The sequence below is a fragment of the Aythya fuligula genome, chromosome Z (assembly GCF_009819795.1).
Source record: "Aythya fuligula isolate bAytFul2 chromosome Z, bAytFul2.pri, whole genome shotgun sequence".
Lineage (NCBI taxonomy): Eukaryota > Metazoa > Chordata > Aves > Anseriformes > Anatidae > Aythya > Aythya fuligula.
This window is the reverse complement of record NC_045593.1, coordinates 39,452,029-39,466,164: the sequence shown is the minus strand read 5'-3', so window position 1 is coordinate 39,466,164 and position 14,136 is coordinate 39,452,029. Positions and strand designations below refer to the sequence as shown.

The 14,136-nt window shown below is 37.1% G+C and overlaps 1 protein-coding gene across 1 annotated transcript in view; it reads left to right on the top strand.

Annotated features, from left to right (window-relative positions):
• TMC1 (transmembrane channel like 1) overlaps positions 1-14,136 on the top strand; it is a 66,867-nt gene that overhangs the window by 26,803 nt on the left and 25,928 nt on the right. The window contains exons 8-10 of the mRNA XM_032205652.1: positions 1,125-1,223; positions 7,301-7,443; positions 12,028-12,172. Coding sequence (XP_032061543.1) covers positions 1,125-1,223; positions 7,301-7,443; positions 12,028-12,172 — 387 coding nt within the window. The remainder of the gene's footprint in view (positions 1-1,124; positions 1,224-7,300; positions 7,444-12,027; positions 12,173-14,136) is intronic.

Below are 14,136 nucleotides of genomic sequence, written 5' to 3'. Positions count from 1 at the left end.
GATGGTGTTAAACTACTTTTTATTTTTTATTTTTACATTATTTATTTTATTTTATTTTATTTTATTTTATTTTATTTTATTTTATTTTATTTTGTTTTGTTTTGTTTTGTTTTATTTATTTTATTTATTTTATTTTTTTTAAATAGAGAAGTAAGTAGAGGAGCTCAGGCAAAGAAGCAGTCGAGTCGTGTATTAAAATGTGCATTGCAAAGACAAACATATATTCGAAGGTGCTGAGGCACCCTGGACCCTTTTCAGTAGCCTTTGTACTCACATGTTAAGAAGGCTGAACAGGCTGCAAAGTCACAAGAAAGGCACAAATTAAAAACTGTGCCCAGAATATGTACTTCAAGCAGAAACCACTTTTGTAAAATAAAATTTTATCTGTAAAATAAAAATAAAAATAAATAAAATATTTATCTAGCACCTTTAAGGCACTGTAGTACCTTCTTAAGAAGAAGGCTTATTTGGAATTAAAAGTGTTGTGCCATCCCCTGATTTCACTCTTTCACATTTCTCACACCTTCTAGTCAGCAGATGGGAAACCATAAGTTAGGAATTTCCAGCAGTTTCCTAGTACACCATTTCAGTAATGCGATTCATCTTCCACTGAGGCCAAAACAGAGAAAATGACAAACTAGTTACAGGGAGAGGCTTAGAAAGGGTGCTGAAAGGACATATACTGTGGCTGGGCAAGTATCTTGCCAGAGCAGTGGGACTCAAAATCCAAACTGAATCGTAGTATTTTCCCACACATTTCAGTTAACAAACCAATACAATTCATTATGCAAGAAAAATTAATCTTCTGGTCTTGTCTGTAAGACACAGACCACTCATCAATTTGAAATTCTTTGTTGCCTTTGAATGTAGGTGACACAACTTGATAGCACTTTGTTGCTAGTGAAATGTCACTTTAAATTTAGAAAAGACTGTTAGTGAATACTTTAGGCATAGTTTCAATCTTAAATGTCAGAAGCAATGAAAAGAAGTGGAGAAGTAGGTCACTCTCACTAGGGAACTAAGGAGCACAAAATAAGACTTCCTAAAAAGTGACAGATCACTATCCCTTCCTTTTGTTGGTATTTTGCTTTAAAATGTAAATTGCTCTTATTTCTTGGTTCCAGGCTTTGATGGGGAAGCCATATGGCTCTCTACCTAGAAAAACTGTCCCAAGAGCTGAAGAAGCCAGTGCTATGAACTTTGCTACCCTCTGGGATTTTAGTGTAAGTGCATAATTTTGCAATATTGCATATTCACATGACCTTTTCATCATTATGGACTTTGGCTTCATTATTTAATAATCAGAGATTTAATATGGAATATTTCTGGAGAAAATAGAAGTAGAATTAATTTGCTCTTCCCCCCCCCCAAAAAAAAAAAAAAAAAAAAAGTAATTTCTATGTGTAGATATTTATTTCAGGTAAAACGTACCAAACTCAGTGTCTACATGCACATCTCACTTATGGGAAAAAGTTTTAAAGTTGGATTCATAACCCTGGGTGCAGTCTGTACATTACTTAAGGATGAATTCAGTCCTCTGTATTTATGGTATTAGGATTCCACATTGGAGGATGCAGAATGGATAAAAAAAAAAAAACATAATCCAATAATGTGCTCTGTAGTTTTTTTTCCTCTAAAATTGAATGTTGTTTTTAGTTTTTATAACTTATATAATATATAAATATTTTAGCTGGATTAATAAGGGTGTTTTAATTCTTTACAGTTGATGTAATGCCCAGCTGAACCTAAGGTTCTATACCTCCTATACTGACAGACTATTTCTAAATATGTCATACAGCTTTTTCTTCCTGAAAACAACTAACCTAATTTTGCATGCGGCATTTCTCTGCAGTTGATCTCATTATACATGTATATACGGATGATCCAACTTTGTATAAGGCTAGGTGATGATAAATTCAGTATTGCAATAAATTGTTTAGAAGGTTTTTATAATTCTCTACGGGTCATGGTCAACGTTATCAAAAGGTACTTTTCACCTGTGAAACAGTGCAACCATCTAATTAAGATTTTCCTTCAGATCAATGAAAGCAGCATCCACTGAGTTAAGAGTGATTTCTACCTCAATCTACTGCATTCTTTCTTTTCTATAAGGAACATCAAAACTTAGGGACTTATACATATAACTATATTCTAGCACTTAATTTATTTTAGCAGCAAGAAGCATGAATATACTTCATACAACAGCTTGAGTTGGAGGGACCTTAAAGATCACCCAGTTCCAACCCTCTTGCCATGTGTAGGGATGCCACCCACTAGATCAGGTTGCCCATGGCCTCATCCAACCTGGTCTTGAACAGCTTGAGGGATGGTGCATCTGCAAACTCTCTGCACAACCTGTTCCAGTGCCTCACCACCCTCACAGTGAAGAATTTCCTCCTAACCTCTAACCTAAATCTCCATTCTTTTATTTTAGAACCAATCCCTCCCTTGTGCTGTTATTGTTTACCCACTGTAAAAAGTTGCTCTCCATCTTTTTCATAAACTCCCTTTAAGTATTGAACAGCTGCAATAAGGTCACCCTAGACCCTTCTCTTCTCTAGGCTGAACACCCACAGCTCTCTCAACATTTCTTCACAGGAGAGGTGCTCCAGCCCTTTAATCACTTTTGTGGCCTTCCTCTGGACCCATTCTAACAGACCCACATCCTTTGTGTGCTGAGGGCCCTAGACCTGGATGCAGCACTCCAAGTGGGGCCTCACAAGGGCAGAGCAGAGGGGCACAATCACCTCTCCACCTGCTGCCCAATCCTATTTTGATGCAGCCCAGGATATTGTTGGTCTTCCAGGCTGCAAATGCTCACTGCTGGCTCATGTTGAGCTTTTCATCCACCCCAACTCCTAAGTCCTTCTCTGCAGGGCTGCTGTCCATGAGTTCTTCTCCCAGTCTGTACTCATGCCCAGGATTGCCCCGACCCAGGTGCAGCACCTTGCACTTGGACTTGAACCTCATTAGTTTCACAAGAGCCCACTATTCAAGCTTGTCCAGGTCCCTTTGGATAGCAACCCTTTCTCCTGTTGCATCAAATGCACCACTCAGCTTGGTGTAATCTGGAAGCACTCAATCTCTCTGTTTTATGACATTGATAAAGATATTAAATAGTACCAGTCTCAGGACAGACCCCTGAGGGACACCACTTGTCACTGGCCTCCACTTGGACATAGAGCCGTTGTCCACCACTCTCTGTGTGTGCCATCCAGCCAATTCCTTATCCACTGACATCCTTCAAATACATATCTCTCCAGTCTGGAGATCAAGATGTCATATGGGACTGTGTCAATGGCCTTGCAGAAGTCCAGGTAGATGGCATTGGTCAGTCTTGCCTTGTATACTGACTGATGTAGTCACTCCATCATAGAAGGCAGATTGGTTAGACATGAAGTTGGAATGATTGGCATGATGTTGGAAGCAGACACATTTCTCAGGTAAAATAAACTCAGGTGCAGGTTCTTCCAGTTTACAGCTCAGTGTCTCCACCTTTTAGCAGAATGACTTGTCTATAAGTGGCCTGTCTGTGTGGATTTGAAACCTTTGAGGCCCTGTCCCATTGTGTTGGTACAGAAAACAGTGCAGGCTGCTGAGTTTGCAAAAGTATTTCCATTAGGGCACAGACAGATTACATATTCCTCCCCTTGTGAGAGTAAAAATGGCTCTGACTTCCCTTGAAGAAAAAACAAGCAAGCAAGCAAACAAAGAAACAACAACAACAAAAATACCATTTTAAGGTACAGTGCTTATGCATCTCATTAATATTGACATTTTTGACTATAGCTAGTCAAAATCTAATCTTGTGACGTGTAGGTCTCAGGTAGGGTCTTTTGTTTCGTGGCTCAATACCCTAATGTAGAGCCTCACCTGACTTAATATGTTGGCTGGTTCTTGGGTTTATTTTCAATCATCAGACATCAGTGTAGGAAGAATCTGGTTGTAACACCACAGAATGTATGAAAAGACTTGATAAAATAATTTTCTCATTTACAAGCAAAATCTTTCAGGCTTACATGTATTTGTTGTAAAATACTACATTTAAAAGTAATGTAATAGGTAGAAAGTACAATGATTGCCTGTCTTTTGACTGTAAATATGCATAAAGTGGTCAGATGATTTCTGCTCTATTTTGTCTCAAAAAGTGGTTGTCTCTCCTTGGATAAAAATGGATAAAAGGGATCTTGACCTTTATGAAAAGCCATCTTGCATTTTGCAACATTTTGCAATGACTGCTGCATAAAATGACATTGTGTCTGGTTCATCAGGGTTACACATTTGAATGACAGGAAAAGTATGTCTAGACATGTAGGTGGGAAATTAAGTGATTATGACATTTTAAACTGAGAAATTTAAACATCGGAGAGATAGTGAAGAAAAATGAATTGTATAGTGACTTGGAGATTGTAAAGAGAATGGCGACTAAAGGAGGTTCATACAGCAAATGGAAAAGGGAAAAGAGTTTTTAAAAGAAATGGATTTGAGAAAAGATGAATGAAGACAGATGGTGAAAGGAGGGGAAAGTTTATAATAGCTGAGAGAAACAAGACCTGACATATCTGAAGAAGAAAGTCTAGTGAATTAAAGCAGCAGTTAACACCGGGAGCAAATGCAATAGAAATAAACATGGAACACGACCATGGAAAAGATGGATCCCCTGAAATATTCAGGGCAAAAAAGAATTTTCTTGAAGTATGTCAAATCAAAAAATATTCCCTGAAGATTTTGACATGTTTAATTAAGCAGTGTAGGAAATAGTACCTTTCATCCAATACCAGTTCTTGTATGTCACAAAGTAAGTTATAAAGAAGTGAACCCATGTCAACAAACTTTACTTCATACTCAAAAAAAAAAAAAAAATCAAAAAAATCACCATTCATTGGTGAAGAAAAGATTAGTTAATTAAATATATATATATATATAAAAATATATAAATATATATATATATTATTCCCTTGACAAATAGAGACAGTTTTTTTTTTTTTTTTTTTTTTTAACTTGGCATTCAGTTTTAATACTGTATAATCTACAGTTCAGAAAATAATCCAGACCTAAAGGAATCAGACTCTCAAGCTTCATTATAATAACACATTGGACCAATATTCTTATCTTACCCTTCTTTTACATTTGGGTAAGGAAATTGCAAAAGATGTCTCTCATGAATGCCTACACAGCTAAAAATATTTCAAGTTTCATGGTGAAATGCTGTAGGCAAAGTCCAGAAAAAAAAAAAAAAAAAAAAAAAAAAAAAAAAAAAAGCAAACAATCACAGAATCACAGAATCACAGAATTTCTAGGTTGGAAGAGACCTCAAGATCATCGAGTCCAACCTCTGACCTAACGCTAACAATCCCCACTAAACCATATCCCTAAGCTCTACATCTAAACGTCTTTTGAAGACTTCCAGGGATGGTGACTCCACCACCTCCCTGGGCAGCCTGTTCCAGTGTCTAACAACCCTTTTGGTACAGAAGTTCTTCCTAACATCTAACCTAAAACTCCCCTGGCTCAACTTAAGCCCATTCCCCCTCGTCCTGTCACCAGGCACGTGGGAGAACAGACCAACCCCCACCTCGCTACAGCCTCCCTTGAGGTACCTATAGAGAGAGATAAGGTCGCCCCTGAGCCTCCTTTTCTCCAGGCTGAACAAGCCCAGCTCCCTCAGCCGCTCCTCGTAGGACTTGTTCTCCAGGCCCCTCACCAGCTTCGTCGCCCTTCTCTGCACCCGAACAAACAAACAAACAAAAAACGAAAACAAACAAAACCGAATTACAAATTACACACAATGGAGGAATTATCACAGACTTTGCAGAACAATGACTTATGAGAGATTTTTATACTCTGAAGGATACAAAAGACTCTCTAGAACTGTGTCAGGCTGTAAAGAAAGCTGAAAGAAAGCTATGCTAACATGGAATTATACGATGCTGTAATGAGCATAAAGATGCAAAAGACCAACTATTGAATTTCAATATGGCCCAACAGTGTGAAAGTTTTACTAGTAACAATAACAATATTTACCTTATCAGAAAATAAAATATCATTACTCTTCTATATATATAAAAAAAATATATTTTTTATAATTATATATTTTATATATATATAATTATATTTTATATTTTTATATATATTTCTGAAAACCAGTCTGATATGATGTAAAAAGAGATACGATTCTTAAATCAAGACATTTTGAATAATATTTTTATGATATATTAATATTTCATTTTCACATTAGAATTGCAAACAAAATTTTTCAATTAACTCTGTGACAGATGTAGCGAGAGCTCTAATAACCGTACATATTGCAAGATAATATATAAAGGAGAGATATTATTTATTTTAAGTCATATGAGCTCCTGAACAGAAGAATGGAAGTAAATAGCTTCTTTAACTCACAAAAATATCAGTTTACTGTATCAGTGTCAAAATAATGCATGATCCAATTACATTTTCACTGAACTGTATTTGCCTTGAATTCATGCAGTCAGCTGAAGGTGTGGCCATGGAGAGTTGTCATTTGAAAGTTTCTATGTACAGTCTTCTAGGAGGAGATTTCTTGCTCTAACTAGGATTATCAGGAAACTTCAGGTATTTAGATCATTTTAGATACCAGCATTTTTTATTTTTATTTTTTTACTTTTCTTTTTATTGTTAACCATTTATTACTAAATTACTTTGAAAAATCAGGAATATGACTTGTAGAAGAGAAAGGGATTCTCATTACAGCTTTTAGAAAAATAGATAAACTTTGAACTGCTGAAAAGAAGATACATTTACATTGTATTCCTTATAACCTTGGAGTCAAAGTGTTAACAAACCCTGAACACTGAATAATTATTCAATAAAATGCAGCTATGTATTGACTAACATATACTGAATGATCATCCAGTGAACTGCAAACAATGTTAGACAAAGAATGTGTATAAGAATTTTATATGAATAAGAATATATAAGAAAGAATATATAAGAAATGTGGAAACGAAGCAAAAAAAAATTGTATTTTTGCTGAAAGTAATTTGTAAAACTAAGTATGTGATTTTTTATTTTTATTTTTTTTGCAATAGACCGTCCTTGTAAAGTTTTAAAGATAGAATATTTGCAAATTGACATGAAATATTCTGTCTTTCTAAAAATTACAAAAGGAGGGTTTGTCCATCCTGTGAGATTTACTATAGTGATGCTTATAACTGTTTTGAATGCATTAAAATTAATGTTTCGGTATGTTGCTGTTGATAGAATTCTAATTAAGTGCATAGCTACAAGACTTGTGATGTTACAATTGTTATTGAATTTTCAGGGCTTTGCACAGTATTCTGTTCTCTTTTATGGTTATTACAATAACCAGAGGACAATTGGATGGCTCAAGTTCAGGATGCCTCTTTCCTATTTCCTTGTTGGAGTTGGGACTATTGGCTACAGCTTTATGATTGTCATTCGAACGTAAGTTCTGTTTGGCTTTGGAGTGAAGTACATTTTGAAAGACAGGTAATATCAATGTTGATCACTAAGTCTACCTTTTTAAACAAAAACACACTTTGGAATACAATAATGGAGCTAAAATGCAAAGAAAGGCTGATTTCTGTCACAGAATCATAAAATGGCTTGGGTAGGAAGGGACCTTAAAGATCATTGAATTCCAAACCTCCTGCCATGGGCAGGGACACCTCCCAACAGACCAGGTTGCTCAGAGCCCCATCCAACCTGGCCTTCAATATTTCCAGGGATGTGGCATCCACAACTTCTCTGGGCAGATCTTCCCTTTGTGAAGTCATCTTGGCTGTTACCAATCACCTTCTTATTTTCCATGTCCCTTAGCATGGTTTCCAGCAGGATATGCTACATGATCTTGCCAGACACAGAGGTGAGACTGACTAGCTTGTAGTTCCACGGGTCATCCTTTATTTCCTTTTTTAAAAAGGGGGTTTTCCCTCTCCCAGTCATTGGGAACCTAACCAGACTGCCAAAACTTCTCAAATATGCTGGACAGTGACTTAGCAACTATATCCGCCAGTTACCTCCAGGACCCATGGATAAGATCCCATGGACTTGTGCACGTTCAGGTTCCTTATATAGATGGTCTCGAACCTGATCTTTTCCAACACTGGTGTGGTATTTTTACCAAGCTAGCCATCTGAACTCCACCACAACCACTCTCTCTCTCCCCCACTCATCAAAGGAAAGGGGGTGAAAATATGATGGAAAGGCCTCAAGGTTTGAGATAAGGACAGCAAGATCCTTGCCCATTTACCATCATGGGCAAAACAGACCCAGCACAGAGAGATTAGTAAAATATGTTACCTATTACCAACAAGCTAGAGCGGTGACTAACCAAAAACAAAATAAAAACCTCCACCCTCTTCTATGTCCTAATCCTGAGCAGTACTGGGGAACGGGGAATGGGGACTGTCGTCAGTCCCTGATGCTATGTCTCTGCCGCTCCTTAATGGTCCCTCTTTGCCCCTGCTCCATGTAGGATCCCTCCCACGGGATGCCATCCTTCCTGAACTTATCCTGAGGGGGCTGCCCACAGACAGCAGCTCTTCAGGAACTGAACGACAGTGTCCATCCATCCCCCAGGAGCAAACTGCTCCAGCATGGGTCCCCCACAGGTAGAAGCTCCCCCCAGACCCTCTACTCTTGCGTGGGCTCCTCTCCACAGGCTGCAGCTCTGGCCTGGAGCCTGCTCCTGTGAGGGTTGTCCATGTGCTGCAGCCTCCTCCAGGCCACAGCCACCTGCTCCACCGGGGCACTTCCACGGGTTGCAGCATGGAGATCTGCTCTGCCATGGGACTCATGGGATGCAGGGGGATAGACAGCCTGCTCCACCAGGGAACTCTCCACAGGCTGCAGGGGAACTTCTGCTCCATGCCTGGAGCACCTCCTGCCCTCTTGCTGCACTGACTGTGGGGTCTGAAGGGCTGTTCCTCACTCCTCTCTTCCAGCTGCTATTTTGCAGCACTGTTTTCCCTTTCTTCAATCTGCTCTCCCAGAGGCACAAACAACATTGCTTATTGGCTCAGCTGTGGCCACTGGTGAGCCCCTTTGGAGCTGGCTCTTTTGTAATATGGGGCAGATTCTGGATTCTTCTCACAGCAGCTGCCCCTACAGCCCCCTGCTACCAAAACCATGCTGCACAATTCTAATACAACTGGGTGGTTCATCATTCTTCCAGTCCCTGCCTTTGCCTTCTGGGAACCAGGCCATATGACTGGAGCTCTTGTAAGTGAAGACTGGCAAAATAGTTATTTAGTACCTCAGCCTTCTCCATATCCTGGGTGGCTGGATCTCCTGTTTCTTTCTGGAGAGGGCCCATAATTCATCTAGTCTTCCTTTTATCAGTGAGGTATCTATGGAACCCTTCCTTATTGCCCTTGATGCCTCTTTTGAATGTTAAAGTCATATAAGATTCCTTGTTGTCTGTTGTGGAAGTGGAAAAAATCCTTACTGAAATAACAGTTTTTCCCTCCTGCAACTTCAAAGTGTAAAATAAATGCATAAAGTAAGGAACAGAGCTGTCAGCCCTTCTTTTCATTATGCTCTGCATCTAGCATAATGTCAACGAACATTCAGGAAATTCAACTGTTCTTCCTTCAGTGATATGTTATGTGTGTTACTTTCTTTTAAGAAGGAAGAAGACAAGAAAGAAACATATGGCAAATAATTCTCTGTGTAATTCACAGCAGTAAATGACTCTCAGCAAGACTATGGTGGTTAGGTCACATTTGCACAGTGGTGCAAAGAATTAATACCACTGATCAAAGTAAAGGTTTAATGTCCTGTCGCACAAAAAATTATCTCCAGCAGTGTTTTCCCCAGGAAAACTATGCTTAATATAATGTTAAAAACATAACACTAAATCAGTAGGAAGCATATGGGTAAGTGAAATTGGGCCTATGCAGTACAATTAGTGAGACATTTTTGGCTTTCAAATATCAGACTTGAATTTTGTCCTAGGATCAGAATTAAAATGAATACTCATTTATTATTACTTTATAGCCAAACTATTAGAATAAACTGTGATAATTTTAATATTTTCAGAGGAGATTAGCTGCTAGTAGATACAATATTTAATACCCTTGATTCCAGCGAGACGATCACCTACTGCAATAAATGCAGTTAGCTTGTAATGCATCTTTAAAAGTTAGTAAGGGTGAAAAGTGGAGCTTTGCAGGTCAAGATTCAAGGACACTTTTGAAAGATCACAGTTAATTTGTTTTTAATGTTTCATGCTGAGGTAAGAATTTTTCACTTTCATGAGCACTAGATTAAATCATGATCTGTTCTTCTAATATTATATCATTTCCTGCACAGGGCAAAAGAATTTCATAATAATAATAAAAAAAAAAACTTCATCAATTACACTTTTTTTTTTTTTTTTTTTTTTTTTTTTTTTTGAGAGAATGCAAACTAATTCAATAAAGAAGTCATTGGTATAGCTGGAAACTGTCTTTTAAAATATTTATTTGATAATGTACCTATGAAAATTAGAAAAGTCTTAGTCTCAGAGAATATATCAGAGAATCCCTCAGAATAAAACAAAGGAAGACCAAAGAGGAAAACTACACCGTATCTAGTACATGTGACCCATCTGGTCAAGTGACACTAATGCTGATCTATAACTAGTTGATCTTCAGGACAGTTTTTGCAGTCCTCTTTGCTGTTTCTCCAGAAAGCAATATAATGGGAAGTGCTACTGTTGTTATCCTGTTAACAGAGATCTGGGAAAGAGTGTGTATGTGTGAAAGAGGTAGTAAGTATTTAGGAGAAATATCTAGAATTATGGCTCCACTCTTCAGCTCTTCCACTAAACAGAAACATTTTTGGTCTCATGGAAATAATATCTCAACCACATTCACTGTTTTGTTAAGAATTCTTGAGAAGGAATTATCTTAGTCTAGAAGCCAGCAGCAGAGCAAATTCTCACCAAGAGAATTAAATAAATTACATTACATAATGAATTAAATTACATAAAGTCTGTCTCTTCTGTATATAATCTTTAAAAAACAAACCAAAAAAACAATGAACCAACCAAGCAAGAACAACTAAAAGAAACAATCAAAACTCAAACCAAACAACAACAAAAACTACCCCAACCAACCAACCAATCCCTCCTTCCCCCAATGGCTTTAGTTTATGCTGGCTCAGAACTATTTGCCGTTTTATTTACTTATGTTTCTCTTCCTGTATATAAGAGTATGCATTTCACTGGACCATTATAAATGTGATACATTGAATGTATGGATACTAATAACATAATACAATTGCATTAGTCAGCTTTAAGGGGTGCAATTTTTTGTCCAAGAAATTAATACTATATCCAAGGTCAAATGGCTTGTTCCCCACCAATATAATATAAATAATCCGTACTTGTGCTTAATGAGTTGAATTAAGAGATGAAGTAGGCAAAAGCAAGACCACTTTTATTACATGAATGACAATACTTTGAAAAAGAAGAGTTAGTAGTCAAGATGAAACCAAATCACTGAAGAAAGAATTTGATGTTTGTGGATACTGTTATAAATCTCATTTATAAGTGCATAGAAGATGAGAGGCAAGATAGAAAGATTTATTTATTTGGTAAAAACAGACTTTATTCTGGTTGATTATTTTAGAATTCTTTTTTTCCTCTTAATGAGGTCTATAATCAAATCTACTTCAGTTCAGTTTTTTCTGCAGCTTTCTATTTAAGTGATCTTCTTGTTATTGTGTTCACTATTGAGTTTCTTAACCAGTGGAAGTTCTCTGAGATGTTAATGAAATAAATTCTTTCTTTCTCATAAAAATGTGTTGCAAGCTAATAAATAGAAACAGCTAAGAACTTCAAATCTCTGTCCTTCTTCCTTGTTTCAAGCAGATTTTTCTATACTTGACTGATTGCAGCATGACTGATTGCGTTGATAATATGTATATATATTTTTCAGAATAATGTTAGAACTTTAGGAAGAATTAAAACAAACAAACAACATGCTCACATAGCAAAACTGCTTCTAATAGGACCTTTCTGTGTCTTTTTGACTTTTGCAGAATGGCAAGGAATGCAAATGAAGATGGTGGTGGAGATGACACTAGTTTTAATTTCAGCTGGAAAATGTTCACAAGCTGGGACTACCTGATTGGCAATCCTGAGACAGCAGATAATAAGTTTGCTTCGATCACTACAAGCTTTAAGGTAAAACAAAGCTCTCTAAAGACATGTAATTTGACTTGTCTTTCACACTGGTGCGAACCAGGTGGAATTAACACATTACTAAGCCATTAGGCTTAAACTTTAGTGGGCAGCTCTGTACCCTTCTGGTCTGGGTCTTTATGCCTTTCCATCCTATTTTTTTCCTTTTCATTGTGGAAGATAAAAATATAGCATCATTTATGTCTTCTGTGACTGCAGTACTAGTTTTAGCAAAATGATTCTACTGTAAAAATAATCTTTTCCTTTTTCCTTGTCTCTGATGTCTTCCAGTTTCTCTGATGCTTGTGTCTGAAAAACTTTTTTTAAAAGGTTGCTGACAGTTTGCCAACCTGACTTTTTCTTGTTCTCTTGCTACCATGAGAGGTACCATAAGATAACATCATCTAAAAAGAATTCTTCATCACATAAGAATTTGTGTCAGACTTCTGAGTGTCTACTTGTTTTTCAATAAGAAAAGATAAAAAAGACTGCTTTCTTTGCATAACAGAAAGTTTTTATTTTGAAATCAATTATGAAACATAGCCCAATTTGCAATGCAATACAATAGACCTCTGTAGGCTATGATTATTTCACCAGTCATTCTGTGAGAAATCTGGGGCAAGATGTGAGATGCACTTCTGCAAAAACAGTGGACAGGAGGTATTCTGTGTATTGAATGTTAAAGAAAGTGTTGCTATACATGGGCATGCCTGTAGAGTAGGTAAAAGAAAAAATATTTTTCAGCGTAATAATCTGGGGGGAATACACTGGCGAGGTGTTACCAGGAACAAGTTGCTATTCTTGCAGTCACTGATTTTATATGGCATGGGACCTGGAGGACCAACCATTAGCTACCCTATAAAATCACATACACCATTCCTTTCTGCAGTAGTGATATAACCAGCATATGACCACCTTACAACTACAAATATAAGAATAGTTGCACACAAGGTCAGTGGAAAGAAAAGGTCTTAAAAAAAAAAAAAAAAAAGTAAAATACTAACTGGACGTACTCAAAGTCTGAGAGATTTCTCTGCCTACCTGCTAAGGTCAGTTGCTAAATGGTATCTAGACAAGAACATAAATCAGCTGGAGACATTTTTGAGAAATAAACTGCTGAACCTTTTCTGTGACCTTTGCAAATGAGCAAGGAGAGAAAGAATGAAGCCTTGGTTTGGGAGACATCATGGGAGTTTTGCTCAAGAGCTGCTGCAGTCTCCTTTCATTTTTGTAACAAACAAGTGGTAAGAAAAATAAAGCCATGATTTATTTTTAAAAATATTATTATAATTAATTACTACAATACAGGACTTCAGCTTCCCTTCTGTACAACTGATTTCCTTACTTAAGTAAAAAAACTGCAACCTAACTTCCTTTTCATGAACATAGTTCAGAGAGACAGCTCTTTCTGCTGGAAAAAGCAGGAGCTGAAGATTTTATTTGCACCAGAGTTCTAATATATGGCAACTCATGGCCAAGGATAAATGTGGGGCAAGCATTTTATTTTTTAGTTCAAAGCTGTGCACTGCTTATGATATTCATTTATTTATTTTTTGGGGGGGATGGGGGACAGACACTCTTATATGTAAACAGTCTTTTAACTCTTCCTTAATCAATGACTCAAAATAAATCTTTTTTGCAATTTTTTACAAATGTGCATTTTTTGATGGTGACAGTTCATTTGCTGGCAGTTAATCACATGTGTCTTGTTGGGTCACCCCCAGCGCCTCACACCACCTTTCAAGCTGACAGACTGTGCTGGTTTCTTCTTGACATATGAGTAGAGGTGTAATGAGTGATACACTCAATGGAAAAAAAAGTGAACTCTGGGGAGCCAAATCCCTGAAATTTTTCAAGGTCCAAAACAGATTTTATGAAACAATGTAATCTTATCTCAAAACATGATGTCCAGGTGTGCATTTGCATCATCACAACTGATTTAACTGAATTCTAACTACTGACTAAGC